Here is a 15,719-nt window from a genome sequence, read left to right as displayed (position 1 = left end):
TCCCTCCCCCCAGAGTTTCATACCTGAGGTCTGCTCACAGCGCATTTCCTAGCCCCAGACAGAGCTTGAGTGTGGAATGTGATGAGTTCTGTGCTGCTCTCAGCTTCCAGCCTTGGGGCAGGGAGTTTGTTTATAAACAGAGGCAGGGTGCTTAAGATAACAAAAGGCCTGTCATTAAATTAAATTAAGGATCATTAGATGATCCTGAAAGCATTGCCAGGCATTCCAGTTAAAAGATAGGAAACAAAGGTTAGGAATAAATGGTCCATTTTCAGAATGAAGAGAGGTAAGCAGTGGTGTCCCCCAGGGGCCTGTACTGGGACCAGTGCTGTTGAACATATTCATAAATGATCTAGAAAAAGGGTTAAACAGTGAGGTGGCAAAATTTGCAGAGAATACAAAATTACTCAAGCTAGTTAAGTCCAAAACTGACTGCAAAGAGTTACAAAGGGATCTCACAAAACTGGGTGACTTGGCAACAAAATGGCAGATGAAATGCAATGTTAAATGCAAAGTAATGCACATGACAAAATATAATCCCAACTATATATACAAAATGATGGGGTCTAAATTAGATGGTACCCATCAAGAAAGAGTCATTGTAGTACTCCGGAAGCAATGCTTCCAGAGTACTGCAAATTTATAAGAATCTTTCTCACTGTGCCTGTATAATCCGGAACTGTGGAACATTCATTCTCCAGCTTCAGAAGATTTAAAAATTATCTCTAGTCATTAATGGGACAGACACAACTGAATAATATAGCTGGCCTTAATGTGCATCAAGACCATACTAGGGAACTAGATATAAATAAGATTGCTGATAGTTTCGTACAATACAAGACCTAGGGGTCACCAAATGAAATTAATAGGCAGCAGGTTTAAAACAAATAAAAGGAAGTTCTTCTTCACGCAGCGCACAGTCAACTTGTGGAACTCCTTACCTGAGAACAGATATAGAGTAAAATGTTCTAGGAATGCAGGAAGACAAGAAATAACTAACTCTTAGGAATTGTCTTCAGTAATGTGGGGACACTAAGAAAAGTTAAGGCGAATCAATGTGCATAAGTTAAAGTGCCTTAAACCCCCACGTGGATAACCTCATTCAAGATCAATTGGCCTTAGTTCTCTGTAACTTAATCCTCCTTGCTACCTTTTTCTAGAGATCTCTCTTATGTAGGGTAAAAGTGACAACAGCCTGAACTTAGCCATGATCTATTTGCAGCCCTTACTGAAAGCATTAATGAATGAAGAAGTCCTTCCCCTTGGGCTTTTGCAGAGGTACGGTAATGATTGGCTGAGCCTAGCTGTCCAAAAGATGACTGCTAGATAACAGTTTTGAGACAGGTTTGCTTCCACTTAATCAAACTTCAGCCAGTCCATAGGCATTCTGGTACTGAACCAATAATTGACCTATCAATCTGTGGCAGGGGAAAGAGAGGTAAGAGTTGTAGGAAGGGAAGGCAAGGCAAGCTGAGGGGAGGAAGATGGTCACATTGTATTTTGTCAGGTTTCTCTTGGTGAGATCTTATGTGGAGAAAGTGGAGGTAGGAGGAGGAGAGGGTTTGAGCAGTAAGTGCAAAATGTGACACTCCACTGCACCTGTTTCTCCTGTGGGGAGAGCAGTGCCGTAATGAGGGCAAGGCGAGTGAGGCACTTGCCTCGGGCGCAGAAGGTGAGGGGCGCAGAAAGTCTCTCCTTCAGCGGCAAGTCCTTCCCTCCGAGAGGGGACCGAGGGACCTGCCGCCGAATTGCCACTGGTCGTCGGCAAGGGAGAGGGGCGGCACGTCCGGCTCTTTGGCAGAAATTCAGCAGCAGGTCCCCCTGTCCCTCTCGGAGGGAAGGACCTGCCGCTGAAGAATGGCGGCAATTCGGCGGCAGGTCCTTCCCTCCGAGAGGAACCCGCCACCGAAGAGCCAAACATGCCGCCCCTGTCCCTTGCCTCGGGCGCAATAATCCCTAGATACGGCTCTGGGGGAGAGGATGAGAGAACAAATATTTGTCTGTCAAATTGCTTAAGGTATGACTCGAGAGTGCTCAGATATTTTACGGTGATGGGCATGGTATAAGAACCTGAACAGAACAGAATAGATTATACTCTGAATTGCAGTGGAAAGGAATGGAATTGGGATCCCAGTGAGAAGAGGTGGGACAGCTGGGGCTGGAGGGAAACAAATAAGTAGGCATCTCCTCTCTAGATTCACTTCTGAAGGCAGAGAAGAAATGTGAATACAGAAAGTCAAGACGGAAATATACTTGAATTTATATAAAAATAAAATTAAATAAATTCGTTTAAAAATGTATTTGAGACTAGCAGAGAAGAACATCTGCAAAAGAAAATTAATGCTAAGAGCTGATAAATTGGGTTGTTATTTACTGATTCACTATACGTTGGTGGTGTGGAGTCATGGAGGCAAATTAAACTTATAGGGGAAATGGGATTTTGTTATTTTAAATCAGTGGTCTTCCAGAGCCTCCTGGGCATAAGCCATAAGGAAACAACATATGCTTCTGAGAAGGAGAAGAGGTGTGTGACAGAGCCAGGAGAGGCTCCATCTCTGGGAAACTGTGGAAGGACAGGTTTCAGAGTAGTAGCTGTGTTAGTCTGTATCAGCAAAAAGAACAGGAGAACTTGTGGCACCGTAGAGACTAACAAATTTATTGTAGCATAAGCTTTCGTGGGCTAAAGCTCACTTCATCGGATGCATTCGATGAAGTGCGCTGTAGCCCACGAAAGCTTATGCTACAATAAATTTTTTAGTCTCTAAGGTGCCACAAGTACTCCTGTTCTTTTTGTGGAAGGACAGAAACAATGTTATGAGAAAACACAATATTGAAATTCTTTATTCCTTCTAATCAAGTACAAAGGAAACCTGTATTGTTATTAGACCAGTTGGATATTCAGAGCAAAAACCAAACCCACTTCTGGGATCCATGCTGGTGGATCCCAATGGAGGAGTTAGTCCCTCATCTGCATCACCATTGATATGGCATAACTCAGGGAATGGGACTTGTTGAATTTGTGTTTTCTTTGATGCTGGTTCTCTCTGCATCATCAGAGCAAAACAAATATTAAGGGTCTTTGTAAAAGAGAGATTAATGTTTTGTTGTTTTTTAAAAAGATTCTCAGCTGGTAGATTTAAGTGTGTGTCTGTGTATGTGTTCAGAATCCAGAGGACATTCCCACTATAAGTTTTAGAGCCTGTGTAGTTTTAGGTCAAAATTACTTGAGAGGGTCCCTATATTCCTTGTTTTGGTTGGTGAAGTGGGAAAACATCATGAGATGGTTAAGTAACCTATTCCAGTTTCAAGCCCCCAACTAACCTGTGCCATAGATGTAGACTGATTTTGCAAAGCTGCTTGGGCCAGCAGCTGCTGTGGGAGAACCTCACATGATGGCTGAGAAGGCAAAGACGCCTAGGTTTAAAAAAAATAAAACAAACTTTATTCATATGCATGGCTACTTTAAATCTCAGGTCGGCTCCTAATGTGATTGCCTTTGCATAGCTCTTTCTTTATTTGTTGAATTGAACCTGTGGCATATTTTACATGTGACTTTTTATCTAACTCCTCCTTGTAAATTCCATTTATTTTGATACCCATTTGTAAACCTACCTGAATAGTGACAGGTTGACTGAGTCTTTGCATGGATGAATCCTGCTGTATGCTGGGTGTTCTTTGCAAGGAGGGAACGTTAGACTCTGTGATCAGTTTTGTTGGTGTGGCTGTAAGAGAATTTTTTTTTCATATTTAAGAATAATCACCATATACAATTAGAATTATGAGATATGGTTAGTAATAATATAGGTATGGGCGGCAGGTGGAGCCCCAGCTCAGGGAGGCTAGCCCTGGTTCCGCCCCTTCTGCCCACACCTCCCCCCTCCTGCAGCCAGAGCCCCGAGCACCCCGTCCCCCGGCCGGAGGAGCCCCAGGCCGGCTGGAGGCCCAAGCACCCTGACCCCCTCGGCCAGAGTCCAGGGAGATTAGTGATGAACGTGGGAAGCTGGATACCACATACCGCTTCCTCGGCCGCCCTGGAACCTGCATGGGGCATAATACATAAAAAACTTCCCCCCAAAACTCCACAACCGGGGCTCCGGCAGCCACAGACGGTTATACCCACTGCCCATGAATATAGGGTCTGATCAAACTCCAGCTGGAGTCAAGGGGAACCAATGACTCCAAAGACAGTTGACAGCTGATAATGAGGATCCACACAAATGTTAAGGTATATACTGGACCAGACTCAGCCTGTGCTCCATCCAGTGCAGCAAAGGGTCCAAAAAGGTGTCCCAAAAGGGCAGGTGAGGGTTCCTCTTTCCTAGGTGAATCTCTGGCTGGAGTAGAATTCACATAGCTGGTTCTATGGCACTCTGTTCCAGCCCACATGGCAGGAGGTTGTTTACCAGGTGTGTCAGGGGCACAGCTAAAGGGCCTTCAGCTCCAGTGATCCTGGGCCATCAGAACGTCACCCATGGGCTGTTACTGCTGACCTAAGTCAGAGTGGCCTGATGCTGCTCTAACTCAGGAGTTATCCAACTTTTTTCCCTGAGGCCCACCTGTGCAGCTGCAATACACACTGTGCCACTGTTAACATGCATCTGGCAGGGAGAGGGGCACCGCGGGTCATACAAGGCCCCTCGCCTCAGCAGGGGCCAGAGCCAGCGAGAGGGTGAAGGGGCAAGGCAGGTGCTCGCACAGACACTCCCTGCCTGGGAATGAGGGAAAGGCTCGGGGGCCACCAGTGCCAGGCAAAGGCAGGCGCTCGGGCCAGGCCCGGCCATCACCTCACAATCCAGATCAGAGCGTTGTCCAGGCGGAAACACAGCAACACTCCCGTGCCCTGGTCTTGTGGGGATGGGGGTTGGCACAGGGCCAATACTCCAAGGGGCCTAACAGCCACGGATCATGGGGTGCAGTGTCTCGGAGCAGGAATGGCCACGAACCATCCAGCCTCCTCCAGCTGCCCTGGGAGCTGCTGCCTCTCAGGGCCAGCCCCTTCTCCTCACCTTGCACCCATCACCCAACGGCTCTGTTTTGCCCTCTGCCACCCACCGAAGGTGCTGAGCTCCTCCAGCCCTGGGTGGGGGCCATCACTGGCCTCCAGTCCACCAATATATACAGTTTAGGGGGGCACCTGGGACTATGTCGTGGCCCACCTTTGGTCCATGGCCGACAGTTAGGGAACCCCTGCTCTAAATGATGCTCTCAAATCTGGAGAACACAAACCTAGCATTTAAAGGCACCTTTGTGCCACCACTTGGGTTCTGCCTCAGGAGTTTATGGGATACATAAGTGTGTGCAGGTATGGGGTCTGAGCAAGGCCGGCTCCAGGCACCAGCGAAGGAAGCAGGTGCCTGGAGCGGCCAATAGAAAGGGGCGGCAGTCCGTCAGTTGTTGGGGTGGCACATCCAGGTCTTCGGTGGCAATTCGGAGGTGGGTCCTTCACTCCATCTCTTCCTCTTCGGTGGCACTTCAGCGGAAGCTCAATCGGGTTTTCCTTTTTTTTTTTTTCCCCCCTGTCACTTGGGGTGGCAAAAACGCTGGAGCCGGTCCTGGGTCTGAGTGCATGTATGAGAGTCTAACTTACACCACTTCATAGATTTTAAGGTCAGGAGGGAACATTATGATCCTTTAGTTTGACCTCCTGCATAACACAGGTGATTGAATTTCATCTAATAATTCCCGCATCAAGCCCATAACTTCTGTTGGAGCTAGAGCATCATTTTTTAGAAAGATAGCCAATCTAGATTTAAAGACTTCAAGTGATGGTGAATACACCACATGCCTCAGTCAGTTGTTTCAATGGTTGATTACCTTAACAAAAATCTGTACTTTATTTCTAGTCTATATTTATTTAGCTCTAACTTCCTGTCGTTAGAGCTCATTATACCTTTGTCCTGCTAGATTAAAGAGCCTTCTATCAGAACTGTTCTTCCCCTATAGGTACTCACACCCCATGATCAATTCACTTCTTATTAGTTTCTCTTTGACAAGCTAAACAGATTGAGCTTTTAAAGTCTCCCTCTGTAAGGGATGTTTTCCAGACCGTCAATCGTTCTTGTAGCTCTTTTCTGAACCTCTCCCAACTTTTCAACATTCTTTTTCGAAGTGCAGACACCACACCTGGACACAGTAATGGAGTAATGGTCTCACCAATGCCTTATGCAGAGGTAATACCACCTCCCTACTCCTACTCAGAACTCCAGTTGTACTTCCAAAAACTGTATTAACGCTCTCAGCCACAGCCTTGCACTGGGAGTTTGTATTCAGTTTGATAGCGATCATGACCCTTAAATCCTTTCAGAGTCATGGCTTCGAGAAAGCAGTCCCCCACCTTGTCAGTGTGACCTGCATTCTTTGTTCCCACGTGTATCACCGTGCATTTGGCTGTACCAGTGGTTCTGAACCTGTGGCTCGTGTGCTGCTTGTGGCCCAATCAGCACACAGCTGCGGCCCATGTGACATCCTAAGGGCTATACAGGTAGTATTGGATGCGACCCACATAACACATTGTAGGCCACATGTGACCACAATAGTAAATAGGTTGAAAACCACTGGGCTTTACTAAAACCGTATGCATGACTTCTGAATTTAGCCTTGAGTTTCAGAACTTTCCAGCTGACGACCTTACTAACTTCCAGGACAACACAGTATAATATTATAGCTTGGAACTGTGCCTAGCAACTGTAAATTTCATCTCCATAGAACTCAACAGCAACAGGCTTCATAACTAGCCTCCTTTATTCCAAAGACATGGATGATTGCATCAGCCCATTTTACCACCTTCAATTAAATACTTACCCATCCATGGGCGATGGGATTAATGGACATGTCATCAGCATCTTCAGCATCTCACCAGCAACTACTATACCACCAGGAATGATACACTCCAATTTTTTTGGATAATTTAACTAATTTTAAAATAAAGTATTGATACAGTAGCTCTATAATAACATCACTTACATGCAGGGTCAGATGTGGGTGTGTTGGAAGATTTGCGTGAGCTTCTAGATGATACAGAGGGTGTCCGACTAGTGTTGAGAACTGAGATGCCTATTTCAAGTGCATTAAAGTGCTGTTCGGGATTCAAGCCTAAGCCACCATCCTAAAATTTAAAAAAAACCCATCATATTACATCTGACAGGGTATGGTGTTCTGTCATGTATCTAACAGTACTTGTAGGGTCAGATCTTCAGCTGGTATAAACTGACTTCCATGGAGCTATTGCAATCTACAGCAGCAGAGGACCTGGGCCAGAATGTCTATGACATCTACTTCTGCTATACCTTCCAATTGCATATGAATGAGCTTTTATTGTTGTGGAAAGACTTTGCAGGCTATTGCCCTATTCATTTTCGATCCAGTCCTTTGAGTTGCAGAATCTCTTTCTTCCTTCAGTGGTGAGTGACAACACCCAGAACCACTCAGCAATGCACAAAATTCGACCCTTTGTTCTTCAGGTAGTATGTTTTGGACAGGTTCAGACATATGCATGTCAGCGTGTAGTTAAGGATGAGGTGGCAATTTCATTTAAAGCCTGTTTTTCAGGTTGTCATAAATGTGACTCTTTGATCCACTCTAGGCAGCAATTTGGCAGACAAGTCAACACAGGAGTGAATTTTTCCTCCTAAAACTGGCTTATATTGGTATCACCATGTGTTGATCTAGGGAGATTTCAGATGCTTTTTGTGATATATTACGTGAAAGACTCAGGTATTATCATGACAGGGTACTGCTTATAAATAACTTTTGTACACTCTGCATTAATATGCAGGATGCAGAATTCTTGTGCATGAAAAACAATCTCAAGATGATTGTTCTTAGAAATGGTCCCTCTAGGTCAAATCGTAGCATGTTGGCAAGGAAGCATGGTAAAGCTTACAATGCCACTGCCCAGGCTTTGTGTTTCACCACTCTCTCTGATTTCTAAGTTTGTCCTTTTATGCTCATCTCCAGTTCACTTAAATAATTGTTCAAGAGCTCAATTAATTCTGGAGTATAAACTTCAGGTAATATGTCTAGATCAGCATTGCTACTAGATCTTTGGAAATGTTAACACAAGAATGGGTCACAATTACTGCACGTTTATGAAAAACATATCTGGTTATACCTTTAGTGTTTCTGAGGGTGCAGCTTCCAAGGCCAGTTCTTGTCTCCTTTCCACTCGAACATCTGCATAACTAATTGAAAAATGTAATTCTACATGAGTAACATTTCATTATTTTATTTTATAAAATGCATTTTAAACAAACGGAGCAACATTACATGTTATTGTAAATCATTATGTGATAAATGAAATCAAATCGCATTTAATGCATATGATTTGAAGGACTGTGTTTTTATTTTCAGTTTCTGCTCAACCCCCTCTATATATCCATTCACAAACAAAACATTTGTTAAAAAAGCATTAAGGCTAAAAGTGTGTTTTGTTGGAGTCCAACCCAAAACAATGTTACAATTTCTTTACAAAAGTTCCACACTTTAAAAAACCCAAATATTAGAATGTCAGGAAATGAAAGTTAAGTGTTAAATTAAGCCTGTTCCCCCACTGCCACATAAACCTTCATCACTCACTTCCACCCCACCCCACTCTTAAGCAGGCTGCCGATGGGCTGCTCTGCAGCCCTACAACCCCATTGCACTGAGTGCTACAATCGCTCCTAGCACACCCCTTACACTGGATCCTACGGGGCCTGGGCAGCATCGGGCCACTTACAGCTCCCCTATGCTTCTCCTGCCTAGCCTACTGTGACCTCTTTATGCTCCTGGAGTGGGGTGTTGGGGCTGGAACAGGGGACAGAATCAGGACCTCAGTGGCTTGTGATTGTCTAAGGCCCCAAAACATCAGAATTTTATTTACTCTGAAATATGCTTGAAGCTTTTTAATTTTCTTGTTCTTTATGTTAACACTGTGTAGGAAGCTGGGAGTGATGCCTCCTCCTTATTGGGGTCTGTTTCAAAAGCAACACTTGAAATACCCTGTCACCTACACTGCATTAACATCCATAAGCTGTATTGTACTATTTTATACAGCTGAATGTCCTGATTCTCTGTTCCAGCTGAGCAGAGGGGATGGGGATGAAAGGTAGCTTTAAGCCAAATTTGCAATTCCCCTATTTGCGAGCTGGTCAACTGCTTTAACCTACTCCTAGTCACCTCTGGCCAAGAACAGCTGGAATGTATCAATACTGTGGCCTCACTCTCTTTTCTTCAGCCTTGCCGCTTGTGTCAGATGCTGTTAGAGAGGTGGCCTACTGCCATTACATTTGCCATACACCATGCATGGATGATCCCTATGTAACACCGACAGACCCCAGTTGTCAGCAGGTGGGATCAAACCTGGGGCCTCTGGATCTTAGTGCATGAACCAAAAGCCATATGGTTGTAAAGCAAATCTCTCTCTGTCACTACATGGGACAGAACACCACACCCAGGAGGTGTGTGGGTTACATACTTCCTCTAGCTGAGGAAGCACATCCCAAGCTTCAGAGACTTCCCAGTTGAAATCCCAGATGAGCCCCCACTTGTAACAGTGACAGACCCCAGTCGTTGGGATTGAACCTGGGGTATCCGGAGCTTAGTGCATGAGTGTCTTCTGCATGAGCTAAAAACCATATGGCTGTTAGCTAAGGCTGTAGAGCAAACTCATTAATCTCTCTCTCTTTCTCTCTCTCTCTAAGTGGCCTCGGTGCCAGTAGATGGGACAGAACACCACACCCAGGAGGTGTGTGGGTTACATCCACAAGAGGCAATTCTCCAGTAGTTGTAATGTGATACTTCATGGCCACTTTCTATCATAGGATTGGCAAAAAGGGGGCCAAATGCAACCAAGAATCTGGCCCCTGATTTTGAGTTTGTTGACTGACAAATGAATTTTGTTCTCTTATGGTACATGCAGCATGAAGACAGACTTAAACTGATCATATTTGTTTAATGAAGCTTATTTTCGCTACAGAATTCAGATTTCATTTTTGTTATGTGAAAGACTCTTAAGGGGACTTTATGAAATCATTAAAATGTCCATATGTTCTTGTGCTTTTAGGTCCCTAGAGTCTGACTTGATTACAATGGTGACAAATATAACTAAGTCTTTTCCCTACCTTACTACGGTGTGTGTGCATACAATGAACTCTGGCTTGGAGTTCCACTGATGGTAGGTTATATAGTAATGGGTCTGCAGCCAGATCCACTGCTGTCCTTTGGTCAGAAACCGGTAACAACAAGATTTTCCTTTGCCAAACTGCATCACTGTTAGTAGAAAACGGACACTGCATATAACAAATTTTAAAATGTGAAAAATATCTTTTAAAAAGTTTCATAAGAAATCTCTCTAAGAATTATGGTAAAAGCACATATCACCAGGTATCCTTTTCTGAAATTTTAAATATACAACAATATATTGTATATTATATATACAACAATATATTGTATAAATAGCACAAATATGATGAATGCTAACTAGGGCCATGTATTAATGCATTAATAACTACAACTTATATATAAATCTTTCTGTGTTCTAAGTGCTGGTCACAAATTAGCCAAATAAACACCTGGCAGTGATTTCTAAGACTATAATACTGTATGTGAAAGGTCTGAGTTCCATAGCAGAGAAATACAGCGTGTGAATGCCTTAAAAGGTGGACTAAATCCTGTGCAGACTTACACCCTGTGCAAATCCATTGGCTTCTATGATATAATTCAAATCAGTGCAAAATTTGGCCTTAAGTCTATACACTGAGATAACATGAGGAATAGATGAAAATCATTTGAAACTGAATGGAATTCCCCAGCCAGTCAAGATTTCAGAGATGACATGACTGAGGCCTGGCCTACACTACAGAGTTAGGTCGACACAAGGCAGCTAGCTACGTCGACCTAACTCTGTAAGTGTCTACCCTAAAATGTAGCTCCCACTGATGTAACTTGCTCACTACACCAACGTAATAACTCCACCTCCGTGTGAGGTGTAGTACTTAGGTTGATGTAGCTAGGTCGATGCAATGTCAGTGTAGAGACTGTATTCCTTACATCGACTGTTGCTGCCTTTCAAAAGCTGTCCCACAATGCCCCACACTGGCAGTTAAATCAGTGCAGGTGCTCCTGGTGAGGGCACACACCGCCAACACAAGGAGTGTAGTGTGGATACACAAAAGCGATTTAATTACTGTGGAGATTGTACGTTGATGTAACTTAGGCCAACTTAATTTTGTAGTTTACACTTGTCCTGAATGTTTTAAACTCTCCTGGGCCAAATTCATCCCCTGCTTTAATTTTATTAACATCAAGGGTCTCACACTTCAATGCATTTAGCCTTATATTTTAATGTCAAAACCCCAAAACTAATTTTGACTGAAGGCATTCACCCCATAGCAGGATAATAAGACTGAGACATTACCATCAATGCTATAAGCAATATTTGAATAAGATTGCTTGATTTTTATATTTCCTCACTTAGCAAATAGTGTTTTTTTAAAAATCCTAATAGAATACATTTAAATAATCCCTGATTTTAAATATATATTGAACAACACCAGGGATAACAATCTGCAAAAGGTTTACAAAGTGTGACCTTCTCCAAGACTGTGTGAGCAGGGGCGGCTCCAGGCATCAGCACGCCAAGTGTGTGCTTGGGGCAGCAAGCCACTGGGGGCGCTCTGCCGGTCGCCGCGAGGGCGGCAGGCAGGCAGGCTGCCTTCGGCGGCTTGCCTGCGGAGGGTGCGTTGGTCCTGCGGCTTCGGCAGACATCCCGTGCCTGCGGGACCAGTGGACTCTCCGCAGGCAAGCCGCCGAAGGCAGCCTGCCTGCCATGCTTGGGGCGGCAAAATGCCTAGAGCCGCCCCTGTGTGTGAGTTTACTGGAATAACAGAACGTAGCTCAAATCCTGGTTGCCTCACTCATGCAATGAGTCCACTTGACTGCTTGTCATTGGCACTACTTGTGTGAATAACAAAAGCAGGATCTGGCCTTATAAGTGCTAAAGAACTCTAGGCCAAAGTCTTATCAGCTACTGCACACTCAATCTGAAATGAGTCCACTGAAGTCAGTTCACAGGTTTATAGCAGTGTACCAGAGGTAAGAACCTGGCCCGCCAAGTTTACACCTATCTTAACTGAAGCTGCATTTTACTGAGAACAGGCATGCCAATGAATTCATATGAGCTTACACTATGCAATACTTACAGTGTTCATGGCACCTTGCTAAGAGTTCTAGGTCATCTATGTGGTAATAATCATAGCCAGAAGTACCCAGCACTTCAAAAGGCAAGTATCCTATAATAGGCGGCGCTCTGCATATGGGCACAGTACAAATTATTTCATCAAAACAATGAAACACAAAGCAACTTTTCCTCTGTTAAATAGGAATTTCAGAAAGTCAGTTGGGCCAAATTCTGCTCTCACTTACACATGCGTAACTCCCACTGAAATCAATGGGCCAAATCCTGACTTCTCTGCTCTATGGGCAGGGAGACCAGCTGTAACTCAGCTCCCTGGCTGGGTTCCACACCTGCAGAGTGGCACGGGCATCCTGAGAGGGGAGGTCCCACTGGAGAGCAATCATGGCACTGCTCTGTAGTAATTCCTTCCCCCTCAAGGCACTGCCTGTGATTTCAGTCCCCAGCCAACTGCCTTATATGGCAGTGGAGTCACCAAGGAATGGTGATAGGAGTAAGGTGGTGTCACCCTGATGTCCCTGTTGTGGGGAGGCAGAGTCTCCTTGGCCAAGTTAGACCCGGAGAGACAGCAAATGAGCTGAGCAATATCTCTCCCCACCCAGTGCCATAGCTAGCTAGCAGCTCTTGAACAAAGTTGCCAGCCAGCTAGAGAGGTCATAGACCTGTAAGACAGAGATCTCCTTGCAGGAAAAAGGTAACGGGGAATTGAACCCCCCCAGGAATGTCCAATATCCTCTCAAGAACTTGCTTTGAGGAGCACCCCCCCACGTTCTCAGGCCTTTCCCTGTTTCTCCCCTGGGGCAAGTGATATCATTAGAACCACAACTATTCTAGGCAACAGCAGCCTCTCTGGCTCCTGCATGGCAAAGACCAGAGGAATAGACAGGGAGATAACACGCATACGCTTCTTTTCATTGTGGGCCTCTGCAGGACCTGAACATGGAGTGTCTGAGCAGCCATTTCACACCTCTAACCTTGCCAGCCCGACTGCCCCACAAAGCTGCCCTCCATGATCCTCAGCAACTGGCCCAATGGGAATTGCACACATGGCTGAATTTGGAAAGTAATATTTTCATGACACATTTTTCTAAAATACACAGGTTTTACAGACACACACACACAAAACTCTATCCTCCTCTTGACTTTTCTGGATTTATTACCTCTGATTTCTGGATTAGCTAATTAGCTGTATAATAGTTAGAAATTGTTGTTGTTAGAGCTCATAGCCTACTGACATTTTAATACAGATAAGGATTGGCTAATCAAAATACTCTCAGGAAAAAAACCCATTTTTAATACACAGTAATTGTGTAAATAAAGATTGATGAAAAAATAAATGCAGACAAAATCAGCCATCTCCAGAATCAGTGAAATCAAACATCAGCTTTTGTAGCAATTTTAGTCATAACAGTGCTGATAACCAAGCTCTTCAAATTATTTTGATGTGAAGCATAATATTATTTGACAGGATCTAGCTAATGAAAATAGCAGTAAATAGGTACAAACAAAACCAAGTATGTTTTTCTGCTTACAAACCTGTGATCCAGAAATAAAAATTTCCATTCCAGACTATGTCTTGAAGTGAATTCCTCTAAAGGTTCTTCAACTATGCACATTTCCTGCATTGGAAAGAAGATCTGTTTACTAAGATTGTTAAGTATCAGAAGGGTAGCCATGTTAGTCTGGATCTATAAAAGCAGCAAAGAGTCCTGTGGCACCTTATAGACTAACAGACGTTTTGGAGCATGAGCTTTCGTGGGTGAATCCGACGAAGTGGGTATTCACCCACGAAAGCTCATGCTCCAAAACGTCTGTTAGTCTATAAGGTGCCACAGGACTCTAAGATTGTTAACTTTATCTCTCGGCTTCATCTGGTTCTTGTTAAATAGGAATACACAGCAGGTATGAGGAATATAATCAAATAGAAAGTACAGATGTCAACCAGTAATATTGAATAGAAATCTAATGTTAATACAAACTGATACTAACATTATTGCATAGGGTAAGAAAAGAATACTCTACAATACATGCCAAGTTAATAATCATTATTATTTCTTACAGTATATAGGATATTATGTTTTTAAAGCACTCTACAGATATCAAGAGCACAACTGCTGCATTGTAAGAGTCCACAGTAGAGGGCGGTGCACAACCCAGGCAGGAACTCAGAAGGTATGTCTACCCTGCAATTAGAGACCTGCAGCTGGCCCATGCCAGCTGACTTGGGCTGAGGGGCTTGGGCTAAAGGGCTGTTTAATTGTAGTGCAGACATTCAGGCTCGGGCTGCAGCCCAAGCTCTGGGACTCTCCCACCTTGCATCTGAACATCTACACTGCAATTAAACAGCCCCATGGCCTGATCCCCATGAGCCCGAGTCAGTTGGCATGGGCCAGCCGCAGGTGCCTAACTGCAGTGCAGAGACACCCTAAGAAGCATTGTGCTTTTAGCAGGCACGTTGCCTCCAGGAGCCCTAAGCTGCTGTTGCACCCCTGAACCTGTGCTCTCTCCTCCTGCAGACATTCAACACCACTGGCCCGTGTGAGAAGGGGCAGCACACCTTCGTGGATCAATCTGAGATACGCCTGTGGCCTCCTATATTACCACTGTATCTGAGCACTATGCAATCCTTTAATACAGTCATCCTCACAGCATCCCTGTGGGATAAGGAAATACTATTATGCCCATTTTTCAGCTAAGGAACTGAAGGAAAAGAGAGAGTATATGACTTGTGCAAGGTGACACAGGAAGTCTGTGGCAGAACAGGTAACTGAATCTGGGTATCCTAAGTCCCATGCCCACATGCTAACCACTGGAGCATGCTACCTGGAAGCACAGTCCTGGGTGTCCTGTCCTGAGTGCAAGGACAGAAACTCTGCCCAGCCTTTGTACAGGGGCATAAAGAGGTAGGTTCCTTTCAGCTTGTTCTCATGTCCCACTCCTACATGCATTCATGTAGCCAGGAACAACCTGGCCCTAATTCATGAAGCCTCCCAACACCCATAGGAGCAAGTGATATTAATAATTAGTAAACATATTATGGTAGGTAGGATTGGGGCCTCTTTGTGAAAAAATAAAATCCCTGACCCAGAGCGATGATCGATGATGGCAACAATAATAATACTACAGGGTTGCACACTTTGTTGCATCTCTAGGCAGACCTCACTGCACACACTAGGGACTCCTTGCATTCTTCCATTCAACCCCACAAGTTCTCAGTGTTCACTCTCCCATCTCCTTCCTTGCAATCCATACCCTCATGCCTGGAAGGGGATGTCTCTCATGTCTGTGTGCTCCCATTCTCCTCCTTTGTGCCCACTCCCATTGACCAGATGTGGCATTTAAACGTTATCATGTTACAGACAAACAGAGAGAGAGCAGAGTGCTAGACATGGCTTTGCTCAGACAATCAGAAAGATAAGTATTTTAGAGTGGGAAATTGAGACACAGATGTTAAATGACTTGTCCCAGGTCATGGCAAGTATATTGAGGAGCCAAGATTTGTATTCAGCAGTTCCTGGCTCCCCGAGCCGTGTCCAGGTCACTTACA

The 15,719-nt window shown here is 44.4% G+C and overlaps 1 protein-coding gene and 1 long non-coding RNA gene across 3 annotated transcripts in view; one reads left to right on the top strand and one right to left on the bottom strand.

Moving 5' to 3' along the window:
- Positions 1–15,719, bottom strand: part of NPAS2 (neuronal PAS domain protein 2) — a 158,410-nt gene that overhangs the window by 30,530 nt on the left and 112,161 nt on the right. The window contains exons 9-15 of the mRNA XM_045005967.1: positions 13,709–13,791; positions 12,180–12,286; positions 10,101–10,248; positions 8,111–8,180; positions 6,964–7,105; positions 3,613–3,722; positions 3,322–3,414 (exon numbers count right to left, since the gene is read on the bottom strand). Of these exons, the coding sequence (XP_044861902.1) occupies positions 3,322–3,414; positions 3,613–3,722; positions 6,964–7,105; positions 8,111–8,180; positions 10,101–10,248; positions 12,180–12,286; positions 13,709–13,791 (753 nt within the window). The remainder of the gene's footprint in view (positions 1–3,321; positions 3,415–3,612; positions 3,723–6,963; positions 7,106–8,110; positions 8,181–10,100; positions 10,249–12,179; positions 12,287–13,708; positions 13,792–15,719) is intronic.
- LOC123364140 overlaps positions 1–15,719 on the top strand; it is a 50,274-nt gene that overhangs the window by 25,465 nt on the left and 9,090 nt on the right. The window contains exon 1 of one of the 2 annotated variants that reach the window (XR_006577011.1): positions 14,695–14,935. The exons of the other annotated variant lie outside the window; for it this stretch is intronic. This is a non-coding gene — a long non-coding RNA (uncharacterized LOC123364140). Of the gene's footprint in view, positions 1–14,694; positions 14,936–15,719 lie in introns of those variants that run through there. 2 annotated transcript variants of the gene reach the window in all.

This window comes from Mauremys mutica, chromosome 1 (genome assembly GCF_020497125.1).
Source record: "Mauremys mutica isolate MM-2020 ecotype Southern chromosome 1, ASM2049712v1, whole genome shotgun sequence".
Lineage (NCBI taxonomy): Eukaryota > Metazoa > Chordata > Testudines > Geoemydidae > Mauremys > Mauremys mutica.
This window is presented reverse-complemented; position numbering and strand designations above follow the sequence as displayed.